General features: G+C 40.6%; 1 protein-coding gene across 3 annotated transcripts in view; it reads left to right on the top strand.

The window, feature by feature from the left end:
* Positions 1–201: 201 nt before the first annotated feature.
* The window catches only part of ERO1A (endoplasmic reticulum oxidoreductase 1 alpha), a 58,757-nt gene continuing 32,275 nt past the window's right edge, over positions 202–26,683 (top strand). For 2 of the 3 annotated variants that reach the window (XM_054530671.2, XM_024231854.3), the window contains exons 1-4: positions 202–569; positions 12,073–12,192; positions 13,581–13,664; positions 17,498–17,536. In XM_054530671.2, coding sequence (XP_054386646.1) covers positions 456–569; positions 12,073–12,192; positions 13,581–13,664; positions 17,498–17,536 — 357 coding nt within the window. In that variant the 5' untranslated portion in view covers positions 202–455. The remainder of the gene's footprint in view (positions 570–12,072; positions 12,193–13,580; positions 13,665–17,497; positions 17,537–26,683) is intronic. The other variant, XM_024231855.3, reaches the window with a different exon arrangement.

Below are 26,683 nucleotides of genomic sequence, written 5' to 3'. Positions count from 1 at the left end.
TTTCGCTCTCGCTCTGGGAACGGGAAGGACCCCCACTCCCGCGCAGGGTCTGGGGTGTGCGCGCCGGGTTGCGTCTCCAGGCCTGGGGCGTCAGGGAGCCGGGGGCGGGGGCGGGCGCGGGGGCGGGCGCGGGGGCGGGCGCGGGCGCGGGCGCGGGCGCGGCGGACTGGGTGGGGCCGAGCCGGGAAGCTAGTCGGTGCGTCAGCCTCACGCGGCGGGAAGGAACCGGTCAGAGGCCCCGGGCTGCCGGCGCGGGCGCCGCGGCACGTCCACAGGCTGGGTCGCGAGGTGGCGATCGCTGAGAGGCGGGAGGGCCAAGGCGGGCCTGGGAGGCGGCCCGGAGGTGGGGCGCCGCTGGGGCCGGCCCGCACGGGCTTCATCTGAGGGCGCACGGCCCGCGACCGAGCGTGCGGACTGGACTCCCAAGCGTGGGGCGACAAGCTGCCGGAGCGGCAATGGGCCGCGGCTGGGGATTCTTGATTGGCCTCCTGGGCGCCGTGTGGCTGCTCCGCTCGGGCCACGGAGAGGAGCAGCCCCCGGAGACAGCGGCACAGAGGTGCTTCTGCCAGGTGAGCGATGTGCGCGCTGGTGGTGCGGGTCCCGGCGCCCTCCGCGGCGTGTTCTGTCCCGCAAGCCCTGGCGGGTGAGCGGCTGCGGGTGCGTCCTTGCATCTCTTCCCACCGGGAATGAGACTCCGGTGCTGCTGCCCGGTGGCCGGGACTGAGTCTGGCTTTGCGTGGACCGGGCCTCCATGGCAGCCTGGACGTCGCCGCGCCCTCCGGTGCTTCGGACCAGGAGAGGGGTTGGGTGCACGCGGTTGAGTGGGTTTATGTATCTTTGTTGGTCTTATCTGCCCGGGGAGAGTGTGCACAGTGCACAATGCACTGCCAGTATTTGCTATTTTCACAGAACCTGGATCTTTCTCACTTCTCTCTTGACCAGGAACTTGTGTACCCGGTGCCTGTGCTGCGTGCATTTCGCCAGCCTTTCTGGCTAAGACGTTTGTGGGCTGATCTCAGATCTCGATGTTAGGCGGAAGAATGGCTGCGTGCGGTTTTTCTGTGTGTAAGCCCAACTACCTGATGTCTTTGGGACTGCAGTTGCCCTCTGGTTTCTGGTCCTGTGTGCTCTTTTTCTCGAATGTAATGAGATTCTCTTATCGTGACACCCGTTAAGCTAGTATGAATTGGGAGGATGGTCCTTATTCTTCAGTGCACAAGTTTGATTACAAGCGGATTATGATCATTTCCTTCTGTAAGAGATGTGGTTCCTTGAGCAAAAAATTGAGAGAAACTTAACAGGTTTCCATTATCCTCAGTATCTAGTATTTCAGTGTGATTACTCTTGTCAAAGCCAGTTTTTGGTTGACTCTGTTGATGAAAATTACGTTTTATACAAAATTAAGGGTTAGTCATCCATGTTATTCCTAAGTGGATTTTGCTATTAATTTATCAGAAATACCATTTTATGTGTTTAGGGGCATGATACCATGTCAAAGGAAAGATGCGTTTAAATATTATGAAAGGTTTCTCTTTCACTGCTTTACATTCTTAGATTTTGTTGTTTTGCTGAGTGATTTGGGAGTTGAGGTGAGTGTTATCTAGGAAACTAAGGGAAGTTGAAAGAAAATTGCTACTTTACAACTGAGACATTGAAAAGTCCTTTACCTTCAATGTTTACAAACGACACACAATCAAGTACTTAAAAGGAAAAACGGTCATTTTTCTTCTGATTAGAAATATAACACAACACCGAGATTAAACATTTAAAAAATAAGATAGAAATAAGTGACTTTAAAATAAAATATTCTTTACGGAAAGATGTCCAATGTAACATTTTCAGCTACATTCTGGAGATTTGGATACTGGAATAAAAGTACATGTTGAACTCTACAACTTTTACTTTTTTTTTCCTTAATAACCTTTTTGGAGTTCTGCTTAAAATTGGAGAACTTTAAATTCTTTACATTTATTTTCTTTTTCTTCTAACTAGTGATTAAACTTTTCCTCTTTCACAATACCCTCAGATTCAAATACTTCCCTAACAGAAAATTCTGTTAAGCCCCTTTCTTTTTCTTTTAGAACGAGAGTGGCTATCTGTGTTTCTTTTCAGACTCAACGTTGAAAAATAGTAAATTGGGCTGGGTGTGGTGGCTCCAGCCTGTAATCCCAGCACTTTGGGAGGCTGAGGTGGGAGGATCTCTTGAGTCCAGGAGTTCAAGACCAGCATGGGCAACACAGTGAAACCCCGTCTCTACAAAAAAAATTAAAAAAAGAAAAAAGCTGGGTGTGATGGTGTGCGCCTGTGGTCTCGGCTACTTGGGGTACTGAGGTGGGAGGATGGCGTGAGCCCAGGAGTTCGAGACCAGCTTGGAGACCCGGTCTGTATTAGTCCGGGTTCTCTAGAGGGATAGAACCAATGGAATATATATATAAAGGGGAGTTTGTTAAGTATGAATTCACACGATCACAAGGTCCCGCAATAGGCTGTCCGCAGGCCGAGGAGCAAGGAGAGGCAGTCTGAGTTCCAAAACTGAAGAACTTGGAGTTTGGTATTTGAGGGCAGGAGGCATCCAGCATGGGAGAAAGATGTAGTCTAGAAGGCTAGGCCAGTCTCTCACGTTTTTCTGCCTGCTTATATTCTAGCCATGCTGGCAGGTGATTAGATGGTGCCTACCCAGATTAAGGGTGGGTCTGCCTTTCCCAGCCCACTGCTTCAGTGATTGAGGCTGCAGCGAGCCATGATTGCACCAGTGCACTCTAGCCTGTGTGACAAATTGAGAGACTGCCTCAAAATAATAATAATAATAAAAAAGTAAATTGAGGATCATATAGTTAAAAAAACAGTTTTAACAGAAATTTAGAATGGTCTACTTATTTCATGATTTGAGAGAGCCTAAGCAAAAAAAAAAAAAAAAAAAAATTGTCTACTTAACTAAGAACAGAGACTATCAATTCCAATTCTATAAATGAAACAATAGGGCCAGTAGTGGAAGGGATGAGGATGGGGGGAGAAGGGAGGAGAGGTGGCACTGATGAATACACATGCAGAGAAAAATAGAGGCAAGCGTATAGACAGACATACACAGAGAAACAGCATGAGAGGGAAAAGAAAAAAAATGGAGAAAGAACAGGGGAGATAAATGGTGCAAATCATTCATTCAACAAATGTAACCACTCTGCACGTTGACCAGAGTGTTTGGGACACAGAAATAACTATGGCATTATCCCTGCCCTGAAGAGCTATAGTTTAGTGAATAATGTTCATTGGGGATTCGTGGGAGGCACGGATCCTAAGCACTTAAGAAACAAGTTAGGAAATATTGCTAGAAACTAAGTTAAAAACTAAATTTTCACTAATGTTTGGAAATACAAGTTAAAATCTTCTCTGGTTCTGTTTACAATATCCAGTGAGCTGCACAGTCCCGTTGATTGTTTTGGTAATAGTTTTATCTTTTCTTCCTGTTGCCTGTCCCTCTTACCACATCTGCCTTGGGTTACCACATCCCCATCCATCATCACACTGTTGCATGGTGTCTGGCTTATAGTAGGGTTCAGTTCACAGAATGTCAGCTCTGATTTGAGCTAGAGCAGTGACCTTAGAAAGTCATTGAATTAAAATGTGTAGAGCTCTACAAGTAATCAGATTAAATTCATCAAGCATATGTTGAAACCTACTGTGAACAATTTTTGGGAGATCAAAAAATGAATTAAAAAAAAGGTGTGACACTTCCAAGAAAAGAGCCTGGTAAATAATTGGTGCTCAACAAGTCCTAGGGAAATTATAAGATGCAAGCACTATGCCAGCAGGAGTATATTTTAAAAATTATTCTGCTTAGCAAGCCATTTGCATGTTTTCTGGAACTGATCTTTCAGATTGGTTGATAGCTCCAACTGAGTCTTTGAATTTGGTCAGTTGCTACATATGCCTGTTAGTTGATATCAAATCCTGCTAAAACTATTTTCACTGTATGTTGTAAGTTCCTTTGATAATAGTGCTTAAGTGTTAGTTGCTCAAAATGAGTGATTAATTGCCTTAGACTTGTAAATCTGTATATGTAACCTCATATAAGAATTGTATGTACAACCTAGGCCAGGCATGGTGGCTCATGATGTTTGTAAACTCTTACTTGCTCATGATGTTTTATCAGTCTTAATATGGCTAGTGCTAGTAACACTCAGGATAGCTTATTTGAGCACGGTAGATCTCTTTCAGACTAATGAAAGGGGAGAGTAGCTCAGGGTCCAATAGAAATACTCCAAAAATGGATCTTTTTTAGCTTGGAACACATTTAGTAGATTTAACCTGTCAAGTATCTTGTTAGGTCAATGGAAACAATGGTTTTAGTTGTTAGCCGGGTGGCTGGGCTATGGGAGAGACACTTGCTGATATGTTGAGTGGTGGATGGAAATAAGCCCAGGATTAAAACTTAGTCAGAGGGATCTTTGAAACAGGTTACACTGGAGAGGTGTCCACTGACTCTATGTGTGTGCTGCATTCCAGGCCTTTCTGAATAAACTGTGGAAGAAATATTTTCCTGATGGTTGCCAGTCATTTGACAACAATTTAAAGTTTCGGCAAGACTGTGTCTTTAAAGCCAAAATGACCTGTAGCGTTCTAGGTCCTTAGAATGGTGCCTACTACCTGGTGTGGAATCTTTGGTATTTCCCTGCTTCCATTGACAGACTTGTCCCAGTGTACTTCTGTCAACAGATGAGTACTTTACATGTTTTTTTTATGGTCATAAAACACAGTAAAATTAAATACACCTGAAGTTCTTTGCCAAATAAAGCACACTTTGAACACATCGATTTATTTATGTATTTCTCTCCACTTTTATTGAGGTATGATTGACACATAAAAATTGCATATATTGGCTGGGTGTGGTGGCTCACGCCTGTAATTCCAGCACTTTGGGAGGCTGAGGCACGTTGATCACCTGAGGTTGGGGGTTCGAGACCAGCCTGACCAACATGAAGAAACCCCATCTCTACTAAAAATACAAAATTAGCTGGGCATGGTGGCACATGCCTGTAATTCCAGCTACTCAGGAGGCTGAGGCAGGAGAATTGCTTGAATCTGGGAGACAGAGGTTGCGGTGAGGTGAGATCACACCATCACACTCCAGTCTGGACGACAAGATCAAAACTGCGTGTCAAAAGAAAAAAAGATTCCATATATTTAAGGTGTACCACATAATGTTTTGATATATAAAAGGTCCTTATCCTTTTTTTTTTTTTGAGACAGAGTCTCGCTTTGTCACCCAGGCTGGAGTGCAGTGGCATGATCTTGGCTCACTGCAACCTCTGCCTCCTGGGTTCAGGTGATTCTCCTGCCTCAGCCTCCCAAGTAGCTGGGACTACAGGCACCCGCCACCTTGCCCTGTTGGCCAGGCTGATTTTGAACTCCTGACCTCAGGTGATCTGCCCTCCTCAGCCTCCCAAAGTGCTGGGATTATAGACATGAGCCACCGTGCCTGGCCCTTGCCCATTTTTTAATTGGGTTATTTGTTTTTTTGTTGTTGAGTTGTATGAGTTCCTTTTATATTTTGGATAATAACATGTTGTCAGACAGATGGTCTGCAAATATTTTCTCCCATTCTGTAGGTTGCCTTTTCATTTTGTTGCTTGTTTCTTTGTTACATAGAAACATTTTAGTTGCATGTAGTCCCACTTACTTATTTTTGCTTTTGTTGCTGGTCTTTTTGGTGTCACATAAAAAATCATTGCCAAGACTAATGTCATGGAGCTTTTCTCCTATGTTTTTTTCTAGGAGTCTTGGTGTTTCAGATCTAACGTTTAATTATTTAATCAGCTTTGAGTTGATTTTTGTGTGTGTTGTAAGATAAAGATCCAATTTCATTTTTTTGCACATGGATATCCAGTTTTCCCACCACCATTTATTGACGAGACTGTCCTTTCCCATTGTATGGTCTTGGTCAAAGATTAGTTGGCCAGATATGTGTGGGTTTATTTCTGGGCTTTCTATTGTTTTCCGTTGGTCTATGTATGTGTTTCTATGCTGATACAACACTGTTGTGATGACTGCAGCTTTGTAATATAATTTGAAATTACTAAGTATGCTGCTTCCAGGTTTGTTCTTGCAAAATTGCTGTAGCTACTTGGGGTCTTTTGCTGTTCTGTCCAAATTTTACAATTTTTTTTTCTATTTTTGTGAAAAATGCCATTGGAGTTTTGATAGAAATTGCATTGAATCTGTAGAACACTTTGGGTGGTATGGGCATTTTAACAATATTCTCTCAATTTATGAACATGGGATATCTTTGCATTTATTTGTGTAATCTTCAGTTTTTTTAATCACTGCTTTATAGTTTTCAGCATACTGATCGTTCCTCTCCTTGTTAAATTTATTCCTAAGTAGTTTATTCTTTTTCATTCTATTCTAAATAGAATTGTTTTCTTAATTTTTTTGGATAGTTCGTTGTTAGTGTATAGAAACACAATTGATTTTTGTATGTTGATTTTGTATCTTGCAATTTTACTGAATTTATTAGTTCTAATGGTTTTCTGGTGGAGTCTTTAGGATTTTCTATATATAAGATCATGTCATCTGCAAAAAGAGACAATTTTACTTATTTTTTATTTGGATACCTTTTATTTCACTTTCCTAATTCACACTTTGAGCATGTTTAAAAGGTATTTCATAAAAAATATATATGAGGGCCGGGCGCAGTGGCTCATGCCTGTAATCCCAGCACTTTGGGAGGCTGAGGCGGGTGGATCACCTGAGGTCAGGAGTTTGAGACCAGCCTGACCAACATGGTGAAACCCTGTGTCTGCTAAAATACAAAATTAGCCGGGCGTGGTGGCGGGCACCTGTAATCCCAGCTACTTGGGAGGCTGAGGCAGGAGAGTCTCTTGCACCTGGGAGGCAGAGGTTGCAGTGAGCTGAGATTGCACCATTGCACTCCAGCCTGGGCAATAAGAGTAAAACTCCATCTCAAAAAAAAGTATATGAAGAATATATTCTTATAATGCTTTGAGGGAAAAAATAAAATGGTAATGTATAATAAGACTAGAATATATTGGTATACAAGAAAACTTTAGAAAGTGTTGTTTTGTCTTTCATTGCAAATTAAAGGATGCCTCTAACACGAGAGTAGTGAACAAGTGGTACGTGGTAATTTTCTTTTATCCTGGCTTTTGCATTTGGTCAAATCAAACAGAGTCAACAGAGAAAGTAATTGAGGCTCCCTCCACAGCTAACTGTTGGTTATCTAGTTCTTTGTTCCATTGGGGCTACAGATGTCAAATTTTTGGGAAATTTTACTGCAAATTTGGCTGTATTTTTCTTATTCATTATGAAAATGCCATGTGCTGCTTTGGGAAGTAATACATGCTTCCCTTTCATTGGAAGCATTTAAGCAGAAGTACGGTAATAATAATAATTAACATGTACTGACAATTTACTTTGTACTATTTATCTTGGTATCAACTCTATGAGATGAAAACTATTACTATTTTCTATTAAGATGAGAAACCAAGGCCTGGAGAGGTTAAATAACTGGGATAAAGTGAAAAACTAATGACTGGCAGAGATGGGATTCAAACCTAAGGGGGTCTGATGTTAGAACATACACGCTAACTATTGTTACACGCTACCTGTTCCTTGAGGGATGTGAATGGAGGGATTTGCTGTTTTGCTTGGGAGATTGTAATAGAAAGCCTTCCAAGGCTCTCTAACTCTTAAAAGACTAGGACTTTTTTTTTTTTTTTTTGAGGCAAGGTCTTGCTCTGTCATTCAGGCTGTAGTACATTGGCATGATTATGGCTCACTGCAGCCTCAACCTCCCTGGCTCAAGCGATTCTCCCACCTTAGCCTCCTAAGTGGCTGGGACTACAGACGTGCACCCAATGCCTGGTTAGTTATTTTATTTTTTTGTAGAGATAGGGCCTCACTGTGTTGCCCAGGCTGGTCTCAGATTCCTGGGCTCAAGCAACCCTCCTGTCTTCACCTCTCAAAGTGCTGGAATTACAGGTGTGAGCCACCATGCTTGACCAAACGGCTAGAATTTTGAAGTGGTCCATGTTACTTGTCAGGCCTACCTTGGTCCTCCTATTTACCATTCCTCAACTGGGGCCTTCTTACCTCTGCTTATTAGATTGGCCCTCTACCAAAAGCTATCATTACTTGAAGCCTAGAGCAGTGAGCCTCAAACATTAGGATACTAACCTTTACAACACATTAGCATTTAAAAAAATTTAGATTCCTATGGTAGGTCAGAGTTCTGTTTTACTTTGGGATATAGCGTAGTAGTTGTTATTCTCCCCCTTACCTGCATTGTTCCATGTAGTAGTTATTTAGGCAGCCTTAGCACATCCTGAAACAACATCCAGTCCTCCCTGTTCCAGGTTGGCACCTGTCTTTGGTCTTAGTTGAGGTAATAGGATTTTGCTTTGTTTCCAGGATCCTGTTCTGTGTCTATTAACTGTGTTTTACCTTAGCCCTTTCCTGAGGCTCTATTCTTGTTTGTTTTTTGAGACAGGGTCTCACTCCCATTGCCCAGGCTGGAGTGCAGTGGTGCAATCTCAGCTCAGCACAGCTTCGACTTCCCAGGCTCAAGCCATCCTCCCACCTCAACCTCCTAAGCAGCTGGGACTGCAGGCGTATGCCACCATGCCTGGCTAATTTTTTTTTTGTAGTTTTAGTTGAGACAGGGTTTTACTGTGTTGCCCAGGCTGATCTGGGACTCCCGGGCTCAAGAGACCTACCAACCTTGGCCTCCCAAAGTGCCGATTACAGGTGTGAGCCACTGCCTAGCTGAGATTCTATTCTAGTAACATGCTTTGTTCTCTGGTTTCTAGAACTGGTCCTGCCACCATCTTTGCCAGACTCTCTCCTAGGGATCAGGTTGGCAGGCTTATCTGAGTTGTCAGATGGCATGGATTTCCGAGAATCTTCCTGTCTTTCCTTTACTGAGCTGTCTTCATCCATTGAAAGTCTTGCCACCCTTATTATACTCCCTTAGCAGCCCTGTTACCTGTGGTTGTAGTTAAGAATATCTCCTACTCCATATTTCAGGAAGGGGCAGAACATGTTTTTTTTTTTTTTTTTTTTTTGAGATGGAGTCTCACTCTGTCGCCCAGGCTGGAGTGCAGTGGTGTGATCTTGGCTCACTGCAATCTCTGCCTCCCCAGTTCAAGTGATTCTCCGGCCTCAGCCTCCTGAGTAGCTGGGACTACAGGCATGCGCCACCATGCCCAGCTAATTTTTGTATTTTTAGTGGAGACAGGGTTTCACCATGTTGGCCAGGATGGTCTCGATCTCTTGACCTTGTGATCCGCCCGCCTTGGCCACCCAAAGTGCTGGGATTACAGGCGTGAGCCACTGTGCCCGGCCAAGAACATTTTAAAATCTACCATTTATCCTGCCTTCTTTCCCTTTGAGGTCTCTTGGCTATATGCCACCTCTGCTCTGGAGGATTTTTGCATTTCTTTCTGGTTTGGGGCTTCTTAGAGCTTCCTTTGTAATTAGGATAGAGATAGGAAGAATGATAGACACAAAAGGTGTTTACCTTTGCTGCTTGCTTTACTTGCTATGTGTGTTTCTGCCTTCTGTGCTTGTGTACTCTGGGGCACTGAGCACACCATAGGTGACATGGTGTTAGATATGTTTAATGAGACAGTATGGTGCTGGTCTCCAGTGATGAGTGACAATGGACAACATTCATTCATTCACCCACCTCTTCCACAAATAATATTAATAATAATTTATTTGTGACAAGATCTCACTTTGTGGCCGAGGCTGGAGTGCAGTGCAGTGGTGCGATCTTGGTTCCCTTCACCCTCTGCGTTTTGGGTTCAAGCGATTCTCCTGCCTCAGGCACCCAAGTAGCTGGGACGACAGGCATGGGCCACCATGCCCAGCTAATTTTTATGTTTCTGGTAGAGATGGGGCTTCACCATGTTGGTCAGGCTGGTCTTCAACTCCTGACCTCAAGTGATCCTCCTGCCTCGGCCTCCCAGGGTGCTGGGATTACAGGCCACAAATAATTATTGAGCATCTACTGTGTGCTTTCTGGAAGTATATGATTTTTCACTCAAGGATTTTATACTCTAGTGGGCAGGAGTAAAATAGATAAATTCACTGCTGTGAGGTACAGTAATAGATAATAGTGTGTGGAGTGACTTGGGAGCAGCTGGGAGAGGGATTTAACCCAGCGGGTGGTAAGGAGTACTGGAAGGACAGCTTCCTGAAAAAGGTGATACTGAGCTGAGGCTTGAAGATATATTTTAACCTTAAAAATGAATTCCTCAGGGGGAAGAATGGATGCCTTGAAACTTGCTCTCAAGTTTTTCGTGTATTTCTTTTTGTAACTTAATGTCTCTACTTTGCATATGTCCCTTTGGCCTTTGCAGTCTCTATGTCTGTCATTCTTTGCATAATAATTCATATCAAAGGGGAGAAACAGCTATTTTTTGTCTCTAGAAGTTCTGCTCTTAAGGTTGAAAAGAAAGTTTGAAAAATCATATCATTTAGGTTAGAAGTACTTTGTGTTGTTGGTATCCAAAATTAGGACTCTGAGATTCTTGTGTATTCAGAGAATTTTTAGTAGGAAACAAGGACAAATTTGCATATGAAATGAAAATAGTTATTACATGACAAAATATGTAGATCTGATTTCTAGAAACTGAATTAGTCCAAAACAAGTAAAAGTAGGAAAAGCAGTAAAAAGTTCTTCTTGAATATTGCTGTTGTCATCCAAAGTATTCTTATTTCTTTTAGGTGAAAAATTTCCATTACTTTTTTGTGATATTCTCAAAAGAAAGTTTAGGATTCTACAGTATTCTAAAACACTGAATCTTAATTCAGTATTTCAATAGAGTATTATTGATTTGCTTCCTTATCAGTAGATTTTTAAATTATTTATTTCTAGGCTATAGATCTTCCTAAAATATAATCCAAAGTAGTTTAAAATGCAGATATCTAGACCAAAGTATAAAGATCTCTTTTCTGGAGCATGCTATATTTAACTTTTTTTTTTCTAGGTTTGTTTGTTTTTGTTTTTGGAATCATGATATATTTGTTTCTTAAAGCAATCTTTAATTCTATTAGATGTTTTTCTAGCTCAAATAAGCATCTAAGAATTTTAGTTTAATTTGGCGAGTAACACTGGTGAAAAAAAGAAAAAAAAGAATTCTAGTTTCATAATTGATAATATTTATTATCATTACCATTGTATCCTAGGATATGTGCATTTAGTAGCTTGATTTAGTACATACCATTAAGACATTAGCTTTAAACATTTGAAGAGCAGGATTGACTTTGAGGTCAGTTTGCTGTTTCATTGTTACTAATGATAAGTGGTTTCTAAGCACCATTCCAAACCTTTAAGAAATTGTTATAGCCCAATATTTGAGGATTGTTAGATCCTTATTGAAAGCTAAGGATGGGAATGCAGCTGTACCTCAGGAACGACAGTGGAAGTGGGAGCTGGAAGCCCCTCAGATATCCAAGTAGCATATACTCTATCTCCTACCTCTGTTTCTTTGTGTATCTTTTTTTTTCCCCCCAAGAATTCCGAGGACAATGAAGCTTTGTGTATCTTTTAAAACTTTTCCTCTCTCTGCCAACTGGCTCATGTGCTCCTCAGTTCACATGATGGAGTATTTGTTTACTGGTCTAGCCACAGGGAGACATCTTTCCCTGTTATTCTCAATTCTAGGATCCTGGAGAGGGGACCATGACCTGGTTTGAGTTAGATGCCTGCCCTTGGTCAGATCAACTATGGCCTGGAGGGCAGAGTTACAAAATAAATGGTTGCCAGAGGACCAACTCTGTGTGTGTGTGTGTGTGTGTGTGTGTGTGTGTGTGTGTGTGTGAGAGATGAGCTCTGCACACCTTACAGAAGTATCCACTCCATTCCTCGGTATATAGCGAGAGCAGCAGTATTACTAGATTATTGTCATACCCCATCTCAAGAAACTATGTGGGAGGAGGGAGGATAAGGACTAGTTGAGTAGGGGGCTGTTTCCTAACAACCATGTGAGGAAAAAGAACCCTGTTGCATTTAGGACATTTCAATTTAATATTTCATTTTCTTTGTAACAGGTTAGTGGTTACTTGGATGATTGTACCTGTGATGTTGAAACCATTGATAGATTTAATAACTACAGGCTTTTCCCAAGACTACAAAAACTTCTTGAAAGTGACTACTTTAGGTATTACAAGGTATTTTTAATTTTAATTTTTTATATACGAATACTTTAAATGGATAATTAGATTTTCTTAAGAATTACTGAGCTTCAAAATTGTAGTTGTTATTTAAAATTGATATAGGCTTTATTAAGAAAATTCAGTTCATAAGAGTGAACCATGTGATTCTGAAACCATCCATTGGATAATTTTAATAACTGAATTTTATACTCTAGAGTTAGAACCTAGTTGGTTAAATTGAAGTTAGGACAGAAATTATTATATATTGTTATCAAAATGGTGAGATAATTTTCTAAAACATCAGATTGGCTTCAATTAATTAAAATAATTAAATATTTTTTGTAGAATCATGACTTTATCCTGACCTATATTATTTTAAAAAATCACTTGTGCTGTTTTATCTTGAGATATCTATTAGAAGAGTTTAGAAAACCTGATCAATGGAGTATATAGTTGTAGTCAGAATTTACAGTTGTCTATCCTCTACCTGTTAATGCTTTCTTGTTTGAAAAGAATGTGAGTCGAGCTACTTTGGCTCCTAGTTGCCATTTGTTCAGGGTCTATTTAGTGGCAGTCTGTGTCTTTTTTTTTGAGACAGAATCTCCCTTTGTCACCCAGGCTGGAGTGCAGTGGTGTGATCTCTGCTCACTGCCAACTTCCGCCTCCTGGGTTCAGGCAATTCTCCTGCCTCAGCCTCCTGAGTAACTGGGATTACAGGCACCTGCCACCACACCTGGCTAATTTTTGTATTTTTAGTGGAGATGGGATTTTGCCATGCTGGCCAGGCTGGTCTTGAACTCCTGACCTCAGGTAATCCACCTGCCTTGGCCTCCCAAAGTGCTGGGATTACAGGCGTCAGCCACCATGCCCAGCCCAATCTGTGTCTTTTTTTCTTTTTCTTTTTTTTTTTTTTTGAGACAAAGTCTCGCACATATCATCTAGGCTGGAGTGTGGTGGCGCGACCTTGGCTCACTGCACCCTTCGACTCCTGGGTTCAAGCGATTCTCCTGCCTCAGCCTCCCGAGTAGCTGGGATTACAGGCACCTGCCACCATGCCTGGCTAATTTTTGTATTTTTAGTAGAGACAGGGTTTCGCCACGTTGGCCAGGCTGGTCTCAAACTCCTGACCTCAGGTAATCCGCGCCTCGGCCTCCCAAAGTGCTGGGATTACAGGCATGAGCCACCGTGCCCGGCCCAGTCTGTGTCTTTCTAACCAAGTCTACCAATTTACTTATACCAGCCTCACATTTATGCAGTTGTTATAAACTGGCAACAGATAGGTGGAAGAAATAATATATTTGCAACCAATAACATGACCAAGTTATAGCACCATAATTTGCAACTGTCAATTATAATCTTGGGATTCTGATTTTTATAATTTTTTTTCCATTATTATTTTACAGGTAAACCTGAAGAGGCCGTGTCCTTTCTGGAATGACATCAGCCTGTGTGGAAGAAGGGACTGTGCTGTCAAACCATGTCAATCTGTAAGAACCATGTATACATTTAAAAACTGTTACATGTTTTTTCTTCATTACAACTTTTTGTTTTGTTTTATTTAAGAATTTTTTTTGGAAAAAATGGAGATGAGGTTTCACTATGTTGCCCAGGTTGGTCTTGAATTTCTGGGCTCAAACAATCCATCTGCGTTAGCCTCCCAGAGTGGTGGGATTACAGATGTGAGCCACTGCACCTGGCCCATTACAACTTTTTAAAGGGGGCCAGTGTAACTAAAATAATCGTGCAGTCCTTAGTTTAAATATAACATTCAATATTTATATGTTAAAAACCCAAACTTATAAAACCTATTTTGAATTACACTGCCTTCATAATAATAGAATTAACATTTTGTGGTTAATATAATCCTTTGACTTATTAGGGAGATTGATAATAGTTCTTTTGGCTTGATATTTGTTTTTCCTCTTACATCTTTTCTGAACCAAGTTATATATATAGCATAATAAAATGAAATTAATCGAAGTATAAACAAAATTCCCCCCCTCTTTTTTCGGGTGTGTTTTTGCCTTGGATTTCCTGGGGTGTGAGTGGACAAAACACCTGGTTTTACTTAGGAATTTTTGGAGCATTAAAATTTGAAGTTTCCTACTGTGAAAATAGAATTTTAAAAATATTTTTGAATGACAATTTATTCCTTTAAGTACATATTTTTATTTTACTTTTAAAATAAAGTTGACCTTTTTTTTTTGACACGATGTCTCACCCTGTTGCCCAGGCTGGAGTGCAGTGGCACGATCTCAGGTGACTGCAACCTCCGCCTCCTGGGTTCAAGTGATTCTCCTGCCCCAGCCTCCCAAGTAGCTGGGATTACAGGTGTGTGCCATCACGCCCAGCTAATTTTGTATTTTTAGTAGAGATGGGGTTTCTCCATGTTGGTCCATGTTGGTCAGGCTGGTCTTGAACTGGTAACCTCGGTGATCTGCCCACCTCAGCCTCCCAAAATGCAGGGATTACAGGTGTGAGCCTCCGTGCCCAGTTTCGATTCCTTTTTAATGCTGAATAACATTCCACTGTATGCCTATACTATGTTTTGTTTATATAGTCACCTGTTGATGGACTTTTGGGTTATTTCTACTTTTTTGCTATTGTGAATAATGCTGCTATGCACAAATATTTATTTGAGTCCCTACTTTAGTTTTTTGGGGTATATACTTAGAAGTGGAATTGCTGGATCATGTGTTAGTTCCATTTGTTTTTTTCTGAGGATCTGCCATACTGTCTTCAACAGTGGCTGTACCGTTTTACATTCCTACCAGCAATGTACAAGAGTTCCAGTTTCTTCACATTCTTGACAATACTTTTACTTTCTATTCTTTTGGATAAAGTTATCCTAATAGGTGTGAAATGGTATTGTGGTTTTGGGTGGTTTAATTTTACATGTGTAAATATTGTTACACAGACTTATCTAGCATGTGGAATTAAGGCCAATGTCAAATACTATTTATGGGCATTTTACCATGAGAATGAGAAGCTTGTTTTTTGTTACATTAATCCTCATACAGATATGACTTATTGAAAATTAAAGGATTAATTTATGAAACACTTTGTTACTATTAAAGCATGAGCATATCATTAAAGTGATATTAACAGTGTAAACATTTTGTATTCTAAGTTTTGCGTTTGTAATTTAGTAGTAGAAAAAATTAGTTGGGGACATTTACCAATATCCTAATTATATGAATTAGTAAAAATGCTGAAATATGGTAAATGCTTAATAAAGGCGTTTAATTATACTTGTTCATTAAATGAGCTTTTTATTAATATTAGAAAATACAAATATTTTAGTTATTGCAAAGTCAAATCTCATCTTGAGATACCAATTATTTCTGATTATTATTGATGAAGTGTGGAACCAGGGGATGCCATTTGGAAAAGAAGATTGGAGGGAGCAGAAACCCTGAAAATACCGTAGCATAAAATAATAGCTTATTGATTCCATCAGTTGACAGACTGACGAATGAGATGTATTTCATTGTAAATCCAAGAGAAAACAACCAATTTTAGCATTTGAGAAAGTTAAATATGTATTTATTATTTGATTTGAATGTATTGAAGTGCTATAAAAGAATCAGGTGAAACTTATCAATTTGCACTGAAAAATTGAGTCAGGATCCAGTAATTTTAAGCTTCTGCAGAGCTGGGAAGAACTGAAAGGCAGAATGCCTTTCATGCCAATACTTTGTTTTTTTTGGTTGTTTGTTTGTGTTTTTTGCTTGTTTTTGAGACAGGGTCTCACTCTGTTGCCCAGCCTGGAGTGCAGTGGCATGATCTCGGCTCACTGCAACCTCTGCCTCCTGGGCCTAAGCAATCCTCTCACCTCAGCCTCGCGAATACCTGGGACTACAGGCGGACTACAGGCACACATCATGTCCAGCTAATTTTTTGTACTTTTGGTAGAGACAAGGTTTCACCGTGTTGTCCACTGGGGTCTTTAACTCCTGAGCTCAGATGATCCACCCGCCTTGACATCCCAAAGTGCTGGGATTATGGGCATAAGCTGCTGTACCTGGTAGCAATACTTGTTTTTTTCTTGAACTGATGTTATGATGGAGAAAAGCTTTTTTCTTTAAAAGATCATTGGAAGGTCAGGCGTGGTGGCTTATGCCTATAATCCCATCACTTTGGGAGGCCAAGGCAGGCAGATCACTTGAGGTCAGGAGTTTGAGGTCAGCTTGGCCAACATGGTGAAACCCTGTCTCTACTAAAAATACAAAAATGAGCTGGACATAGCAGGGTGCTACTCGGGAGGCTGAGGTACAAGAATCGTTTGAACCCAGGAGGCGGAGGTTGCAGTGAGCTGAGATCTGCCACTGCACTCCAGCCTGGGCAACAGAGTGAGACCCTATCTCAAAAAAAAAAAAATCACTGGAAGGTATTTATCCATCTAAAAATATTCTTAGTTTATAAATACAGATAATGTTAGCTTAGCAGAGAAATGCCACGATTAGATCAGAGTTAGAATGCTAACTGGCAGTATTGTGGGGAGTGTGGAATAGAAGATGAGGAGATGGGGAAGAGACTGGTAAAGTAACATAAATGTGTTAGTCCATTTTGCATTGCTATGAGGGAACACCTGAGACTGGGTAATTTATAAAGAAAAGAGGTTTATTTGGCTCACAGTTCTGCAGGGGGAAGAAGCATGGTGCCAGTGTCTGCTTGGCTTCTGGTGAGGCATAAAGCTTACAATCATGGCAGAAGGCAAAAAGGGAGCTGTCATATCACATGGCAAGAGAGAGCAAGAGAGCAGGGAGGTGTCAGGTATGGAGTGAACTAATAGATTAGTTCTAGATAATAGAACTTATTACTTCTAGATAATAGAACCAATAGATTAATTCATTACCTCAGAGATGGCACCAAGCCGTTCATGAGGGATCTCTCTCCATGACCCAAACCCCTAGGTTCCAAGAACCTAGAATATGTGGCCATCACAGAAAACAAAAACAATTCTACTAAGGACCACTGGAGTAATAGCAAAAGGACACAGGTGTCAGTATCAAGTCAGCACTCAGTGGATCTCCTAGTGGCCAAATATGGGACAATTTGAACGTCAAAAGGGATAATGGCTAAATGATTATTTTTACATTTCCTTCCTGTAATATACGTAATGTATGCTCAGCAATCCATAGAATAATTTGTTCTTGAATTTTTATTTACTTGTAAGCAATCATATATACCTATTCTGTTAAAAAATCCAACTTCAATAATTTGTTTTATGAATTTTTCTCATAAATCATAGAAATTTAAGATATGTTTTAAGGAGATAGAATAAATGCCATCTAAAAACATATTTTTTCTTTTTCAGGATGAAATTCCTGATGGAATTAAATCTGCGAGCTACAAGGTATGTACGTATACCTATTGATGTGTCCAGTATCTTAATGAAAAACTTGAAAAACCTGTTTCCCTTGTACCTACTATCCCATTTATCTGCTTCGAATGGTGAAACCCCTTGAGAGGTATTTATGCTGAATGGCTCTCTTTCTTTTTGTTTGTTTTTGTTTAACATTTTATTTTTTATGTATTTTATTTTATTTATTTTTTTGAGATGGAGTCTCGCTCTGTCGCCTGGGCTGGAGTGCAGTGGCGTGATCTCGGCTCACTGCAACCTCCGCCTCCCAGGTTCAAGCTATTTCCGTCTCAGCCTCCAGAGTAGCTGGGATTACAGGCACTCACCACCATGCCTGGCTAATTTTTGTATTTTTAGTAGAGACGGGTTTTCACCATGTTGGCCAGGCTGGTCTCGGACTCCTGACCTCAGGTAATCTGCCTGCTTTGGCCTCCCAAAGTGCTGGGATTACAGGCGTGAGCCACCGCGTCCAGCCTGTTTTAACGTTTTATTATAGAAAGTATCAAAGATAAATAAAAATAGAGGAAAAAAAATGTATCTGAAAGTCCATACTTTTTTCAGATTTCTTTTTTTTTTTTTCTTTTGAGACGGAGTTTTGCTCTTGTTGCCCAGGCTGGAGTGCAAAGGCGCGATCTCGGCTCACTGCAACCTCCGTCTCCCGGGTTCAAGTGATTCTCCTGCCTCAGCCTTCGTAGTAGCTGGGATTATAGGCATGCACCACCACGCCCAACTAATTTTTCTATTTTTAGTAGAGACGGGGTTTCTCCATGTTGGTCAGGCTGGTCTCGAATTGCCGACCTCAGGTGATCCGCCCGCCTTGGCCTCCCAAAGTGCTGGGATTATAGGTGTGAGCCACCGCATCTGGCCTGTTTAACATTTTATTATAGAAAATATCAAAGATAAATAAAAATAGAGGAAAAAATGTATCTGAAAGTCCATATGTTATTCAGATTTCTTTAATTTTTTTTTTTTTTTAAGATACAAGGTCTGGCTCTGTTCAGACTGGAGTGCAGTGGCATGATCATGGCTCACTGTAACCTTGAACTCCTGGGCTAAAGTGATTCTCTCCCTTCAGCTTTCTGAGTAGCTGAGAATGTAGGCACATGCCTCCATGCATAGATAATTTTAAGAAAAAAATTCTGTAGAGATAGGGTCTTGCCATGTTGCCCAGGGTAGAAACTCCTGACCAAGTGATCCTCCTGCCTCAGCCTCCCAAAGTGCTGGGATTACAGGCATGAGCCTCCACACCAGGCCAGATTTCTTTAATTTTTACCTAATATCCTTTATCTGTTCTAGGATCCCACCCAAGACACCATATTATATTTAGTAGTCATGTCTTCTTAGGCTTCTCTTAGCCGTAACAGTTTCCCAGTCTTTCTTTGTTTCTGATAAGGTGTTTTTGAGTAGTACTAGTCAGGTGCATTTTGTAGACTGTCCGTCAGGGGGGATTTATCAGATTTAGATTCATTTTTTTGATATATATATATTATATATAGGAGTTACTGTGTACTCACTATTGTGTTATATCAACATATAATGTCTGCTTTTCTCTTTTTTCTTGATGTTAAGATTGATCACTAGGTTCATTATACATTCATCTTAAAGCTCCCTAATAGCTTTTCACTGAAAAGTTTTAGCAGCCTTGATGATTATTACCTGGTTGTATTAGCCAAAGTGATTTTTTTTAAAACATGAGATTATCTGTCTTCTCTGTTTAAAATCCTCCTTTGTGCCCATTTCTCCTGAGAAAAGGCCAAAGCCCCTATAAAGCAACAAGAAGTAAATAGAGTGACCATATGCCAGGGTTTGCCTGGAACAGAACTGGTTTATACCTGTTGTCTTGACATCCTTTCTGATTTATCATTTTTTCTGAGTTTCTTGGTTTTAAATAAAATATTATTAGCAGTTGCATTAGAATAGGTTGGGATGGATTTGGTAGACAAATACTTTTTTTTTTTTTTTTTTTTGTAGATAGGGGGTTCTACCATGTTGCCCAGGCTGGTCTCGAACTCCTGGGCTCAAGCTGTTCACCCACCTCGGCCTCTCAAAGGGCTGGGATTACAGGCGTGAGCCACGACACTCAGCCAAATACTTTGTATTTCCATCTTCCTCTGTTGTGTTCTTATTTGGTATGTGTGTATGCTAAATAGAGTTCTGACTTTAATACAAAGATGACCAACAAGAACGTATCCTTCTTCTGATTTTCTAGATGCAAAGAAACTAAATCTTTGTCTCAAGCACAGTATACTAGGTGCTTGCTGATAAGATAATTATACTCAGACAAAAATGACTAGGGACAGCTGCCTCCTTACAGCCTTGGGAAGTATGGGGAAAGTGTTGGACACTGCTGCCGCTGTCAGTCTCTTGGACTTAGTAGCCATTTGTGCTGTGGCCTGCATCATACCCGTAATATTCCTAAGCTGCCAGTCTGCCTTTTGACTAGTTAATGGGAAACCTGTGAAATTGCATGGGAAATAAATAGAAGCTGAGCAATCCTACGTAGAGAGAATAGTCTTGCTGTAGTAGTTTTATCCTTTATTGATAAATTGATAACTGTGTAGTTATTTTATAGTTTGGTAATGCTCTTTTTATTTTGCAATGAATCCTTTTGGCTGAAAGGAAAAAGGAAGTGCATGTTTTATGAAAAGTAAAATATTGAATTTCCATTTCTCCTAATAGTTCATCATGATATGTAACTTGCACAAAAGATCATCATTCACTATTCCTAAAGGCCATAAAAATAACACTGGCCATATGAAAATCAAAACACAGAAATCTGCTGATAAAGCCTGAGTGTCTACTTTGCAACAAATTTGTAAAAAATGTCAGCTTTTAAAGGTTTAGCAAGGATGGACATGGTAGTTCATGCTTACAATCCCAGCACTTTGGGAGGCTGAGGCGGGAGGATCACTTGAGCCCAGGAGTTCGAGACCAGCCTGGGCAACATGGTGAAACCCTGTGTCTACAAAAAATACAGTTGTGGTGGCACATGCCTGTTCTCAAAATAGCAAAACCCCATCTCTACAAAAATTAGCCAGCCATGATGATGTGTGCCTGTAGTCCCAGCTGCCCAAGTGGCTGAGGTGGGAGGATCCCTTGAGTCTGGGAGGTCGAGGCTACAGAGAACTGTGATCTCACCACTGTACTCAGCCTGGGAGACAGAGTGAGAAAAAAAGGGGGTTTAGCAAATTGCGATTATTACTACTTATTTTAAGAAGACTGTGTCTAAAGATAACAGTTTAACATGTGCAGCTGCAGAGAGTACATTTACATATCATTCTGTGATATATGACTTTTCATTTAGACTAAATAACTGTTTTAAATTAATTTTTCCCATTATTTTATTATGAAAATTTAAAAATATAGCAGAGTTAAAGGAATTTTCCCATGAACATTCTTATACCCATAACCTAGATTCCACCACCGTTTTTTTTTTTTGAGACGGAGTTTTGCTCTTGTTGTCCACAGTCTGGAGTGCAATGGCGCGATCTTGGCTCACTGCAACCTCTGCCTCCTGGGTTCAAGCAATTCTCCTGCCTCAGCCTCCCGAGTAGCTGGGATTACAGGCATGCGCCACCACGCCCAGCTAATTTTGTATTTTTAGTAGAGACGGGGTTTCACCATGTTGGCCAGGCTGGTCTCGAACTCCTGACCTCAGGTGATCCGCCCACCTCGGCCTCCCAGAATGCTGGGATTACAGGTGTGAGCCACTGTGCCCGGCCTAGATTCCACCATTTTAATAAACTCTACCACACATCTGTTCATCTGTCCATCCTTGTAGCCATCCATTAGAACATCTTATTTTTTGGATGCATTTCAAAGTAAATTGCTGGCATCAGTATACCTCCTCCTAAATAAGTCATTAGTTAGATGGATCTACATAAGTAGAAGTATATCATTAACTAGAGTCCAGTATTTGTTTATATGTACTTTTAATAAAAGTATTACCATACAATGAAATGTGCAAATCTTAAGTGTGCATTTGCTGAATGTTGACAAATGCATATATACCTGTGTAACCTAGGCTTCTATTAAGAGATAGAATGTTAGCATTACCTTACAAAGTTTACTCACACCCATTCCATTCAAACCACACTCCTTCAGAGGCAACCACCATTTTGAACATTTTCCATCATAGATCCTAAACTAATTTTGCTCATTTTTAATTCCATGTTTTCTTGTACACACACAGAGTCAAAGAATGAATTATAGCTTTTCACTTGGTTCCAGTGGCAGAAGAACTTTGCGCATAGTTAAATGGTGTCATTATCAACTATTTCAAATAGAAAATAATTTCATTTAACAAATTGCTTGAAGCTGGGCACAGAGTGGCTCGTGCCTGTGTAATCCCAGTGCTTTTGGAGGCCGCCATGTGAGGATTGCTTGAGGCCTGGAGTTCAAGACCAGTCTGGGCAACATAGCGAGACCCCATCTCTACAAATAAAAACTAAAAAAAATTAGCCAAGTGTGGTGGTGCCTGCCCATAGTCCTAGCTACTCAGGAGGCTGAGACAGGAGGAGGCTGAGCCCAAATGTCCAGGTTACAGTGACCTATGATTACGTCACTGCACTCCAGCTTGGGAGACAGAGAAAAAAAAATTGTTCGATTTATTTCATTTAATCGATGGACTGAAAGTAAAACTTTTGGAAGTTCATTCTTTTGAAGGAAAACATTTATCACTATTGTGAATGCTAGTATAAATTCAGTTAAAGCTCAAAATTGAAGATAAAATATTTGTTTGTGGTAGTAGACATATAAATTTTTATAGAAGCAATGTTCTGGGTAAAAACCAGTGTCTTTAATAAATCAAGAAATCTATGAAACAGAAATGCATTTGTAATAAAAATATACAAATAATTCATAATTGTGTCCACACAAGCTGTGATATTTTACCAGTTAAGATAGAAGCGGTAATAAGCTGAGTGTGTGGCATGCACCTGTAGTCCTAGCTACTCAGGAGGCTGAGGTGGGAGGGTTGCTTGAGTCCTGGAGGTAGAGATTGCAGTGAGCCAAGACTGTGCCACTGCACTTAAGCCTGGGTGATAGAACCAGATCCTGTCTCAAAAAAAAAAAAAAAAAAAAAAAAAAAAGGAGTAATTGTTAAAATTAGTATGTGATTTATATCATACTAAGTTATGATTGTGAAATTTTTGAGATGAAGCTGATGGTGAAAAAATTTACTTTGGTATGGTTTTAGTATGATAGTACTTACTTTGCTGTCTATTATCAATCAGATTTTATAAATGTTTTAAGGCTTCGAAGAACTAGTTTGTAAAACAACCCAAGAGCTTCTCAGTAGTATTGATCAGTTTTTAATAAATGAACCCTCTAAGTTTTTATTGCAGTTTGTTCTAAATCAGTGAAAAATAAGTATCAATGAATGGAATTCATGAAGAAGAAACAAAGTTTAGCTGTTAAGGTTTAGCAAATTGCAATTATGACAAAGTGACTGGATGTGGTGGCTCTTGCCTGTAATCCCAGCACTTTTGGAGGCCAAGGCAGACAGACTGCTTGAGACCAGGAGTTCAACACCAGCCTGGGCAACATGGTGAAACCCTGTATCTACAAAAAATTTTAAAAATTAGCCATACATGGTAGTGTGCACCTGTAGTCCTAGCTACTGAGGAGACTGAGAGGGGAAGATTGCTTGAGCCTGGGAGGTTGAGGCTAGAGTGAGCTGTGGTCATGCCATTGCACTCCAGCCTGGGCGACAGAGCAAGACCCTTTCTCAAAGAAAAAAAAAATCATTATGACAAAGCTTGTAAACAAAGGCCTTTAAATTTATACCTACAAAAACTAGAGAGAAATCAAACACATTAAATGAGGAAAGTCCAAATGGTGTTTAATATGATTCAGAAATTGTATTCTGAAATGTTATAAATGTGTTTGGGAGTATCTCCATTTGTGGCAAGAATATCCTCTTGATAGAACTCTGCTTTGAATTGGATACATTTATATTCTGATCTGAGATGTAATGAAATTGAGGATTACAGTTTCGTAGTATCTAAGTTTGACCAAACTTTTTTTTTTTTTTTGGTCGGAGACAGGGTCTGTCTCTTGCCCAGGCTGGAATGCAGTGGTAAGATTATAGTTCACTGTAACCTCGAACTCCTGGGCTCAAGCAATCCTGCCACCTCAACCTCCTGAGTAGCTAGTATTATAGGCACGTGCCACCATGCCCAGCTGATTAAAATTTTTTTTTGTAGAGATGGGGTCTTGCTGTGTTACCTAGGCTGGTCTTTAACTCCTGGCCTCAAGCAAACTTTCCACTTTGGCCTTCCGAAGTGCTGGGATTTCAGGCATGAGCCGCCACACCTGGGCTTTAAATTTGTCAAAACATTTAAAATAATCAAAAAATAGAGACAACTTATTTGATGTTTTGTCTTAAAATATTTATTGTAGAAATGTACTTTAGGGTCAAAAGAATATAACGTGAAAATATTTGGGCTAAAATATTTCCACATATTTACCTAAAGAGAGAATGTTTTTTCTTTTTTTTTTTTTTTTGAGACGGAGTCTCACTCTGTCGCCCAGGCTGGAGTGCAGTGGCGCTATCTTGGCTCACAGCAAGCTCCGCCTCCTGGGTTCACGCCATTCTCCTGCCTCAGCCTCCGGAGTAGCTGGGACTACAGGCGCCCGCCACCACGCCTGGCTAATTTTTTGTATTTTTAGTAGAGACGGGGTTTCATCATGTTGGCCAGCCTGGTCTCAAACTCCTGACTTCAGGTGATCCACCTACCTCGGCCTCCCGCAGTGTCGGGATTATAGGCGTGAGCCACCATGCCCGGCCTGATTATGGGCAATTTTATGAAAAAAGTAATAAGAACGTATTGGAAAAAAGTACGTTCTTCAGAAAAATGCTAATGACATAGTATTGAGACAGATGTGACTAAGAAGCTGATTAAATTATTATTATTATTATTATTTTGAGACGGAGTCTTGCTCTGTTGCCCTGGCTGGAGTGCAGTGTCGGCTCACTGCAACCTCCGCCTCCCGGGTTCTAAGCGATTCTCCTTCCTCCGCCTCCAGAGTAGCTAGGACTACAGGCGACCACCACCACGCCCTGCTAATTTTGTGTATTTTTAGTGGAGATGGTGTTTCATCGTGTTAGCCAGGCTGGTCTCGATCTCCTGACCTCGTGATCTGGCCGACTCGGCCTCCCAAAATGCTGGGATTATAGGCGTGAGCCACCGGGCCTGGCCACTTATTTTCTTACATTGACCTCTGTGTCTGGTTCAACTCTTCATTAATGTGGCTTTATGATAGTTTAACATCAGATCAGATAGGTTATTTCTGCTTTTTCTTTTTCTTTTTTTGAGAAGGAGTCTTGCTCTGTGCCTAGCCTGGAGTACAGTTGCGCAATCTCGGCTCACTGCAAGCTCCGCCTCCTGGGTTCAAGCGATTCTCCTGCCTCCGCCTCCAGAGTAGCTGGGACTACAGGCGTCTGCCACCACGCCCGGCTAATTTTTTTTGTATTTTTAGTAGAGACGGGGTTTCACCGTGTTAGCTAGGATGGTTTCGATCTCCTGATCGCGTGATCCGCCCACCTCGGCCTCCCACAGTGCTGGGATTACAGGCGTGAGCCACCGTGCCTGGCTGAAGCTGATTAAATTATTAAGTAGCAACTAAGAATGGTTATTTTGTTCAGTTTATTTTTAAATATTCAGGTAATTGCAATAGTAAGATTTAAAAATTTTTGTTTTAATATACTTAGGTATATGTTATTTTTTAAACAATTTTGGTTCATTTTTGGTAGGTATTTTTACCTTTTTTTTTTTTTTTTTGATGGAGTCTTGCTCTATCGCCCAGGCTGGAATGCAGTGGCATGGGCTTACTCCAGCCTCCACCTCCCGGGTTCAAGTGATTCTCCTGCCTCAGACTTCCGAGAAGCTGGGACTGCAGGCGCATCCCACCATGCCCAGCTAATTTTTTTTTTGTATTTTTAGTAGAGACAGGGTTTCACCGTGTTAGCCAGGATGGTCTCGATCTCCTGACCTTGTGATCCACCCGCCTCGGCCTCCCAAGGTGCTGGGATTACAGGTGTGAACCACTGCGCCCAGCCAGTATTTTTAACTTTTTATTTTGATATAATTTCCAACTCACAGAAAAGTTGCAGTATTAATATAAAGACATTTTGTACACTCTGCATTCACTAAATTTTTATATTTTGCCTCATTTATTTTTTGTTTTATGTTTGTATGTGTATATATATATATATATCTACCCATACACATATATATATACCCATACACTTATATATATATATATATATGGAACATATATCCTTTTGTCCTTTAATACTTAATTATATATGAAATAATTTTATTTTTAAAAATAGTTTTTGAAGCAAGCTGTCTTATATGTTGTCTTACATGTTTATACCAATATAATGAAACTAAATTGTCACTCAATAAATAAATATTTCAGAAAACTATATCATTTTAGTTATTTTAGGTTTCATTTATTTTAGTGTCCTTGTCTGGAAAGTGGTTTGAATAGTTGTCCTAACAATAAGGCCAAAATAGGCACTCAGTAAATATTTGTTGAGTGATTGAATTCGTGGCCTCCCAGTGTTGTCCTTCACCTGTATGATGAACTGGTGTGTTATGAAATCCCATAAACCAACTTGCTTACCTTATGCCATGTACATGCCTAGTAGAATATATGTGTAAAGTGACTTGGACATTGAGAGGAAATATGATTGTTAAAGAATATATTTTAGAAACCTAAAAATGTTGGATTTTTTTTTTTCATTTTTGAGGTCGAGTTTCACTCTGTTGCCCAGGCTGGAGGGCAGTGGCACAGTCCTGGCTCACTGCGACCTCTGCCTCTCTGATTCAAGTGATTCTCCTGCCTTAGCCTCCTGAGTAGCTGGGATTACAGGCACGTGCCACCCCACCCCACTAATTTTTTTTTGTATTTTTAGTAGAGACGGGGTTTCACCATGTTGGTCAGGCTAGTCTTGAACTCCTGACCTGTGATCCGCCCACCTCGGCCTCCCAAAGTGCTGGGATTACAGAATATTTTTTCTATGACTGGGTAGGTTCCAGGGCATTCTTAGCATCATGGCATAGGATGGACTTTAGACACACATGATTTGGTCCAACTGCTTATTTTATGGAAGAGAAAACTGATGCCCAC

The sequence above is a fragment of the Pongo abelii genome, chromosome 15 (genome assembly GCF_028885655.2).
Source record: "Pongo abelii isolate AG06213 chromosome 15, NHGRI_mPonAbe1-v2.0_pri, whole genome shotgun sequence".
Classification (NCBI taxonomy): Eukaryota; Metazoa; Chordata; class Mammalia; order Primates; family Hominidae; genus Pongo; species Pongo abelii.
This window is presented reverse-complemented; position numbering and strand designations above follow the sequence as displayed.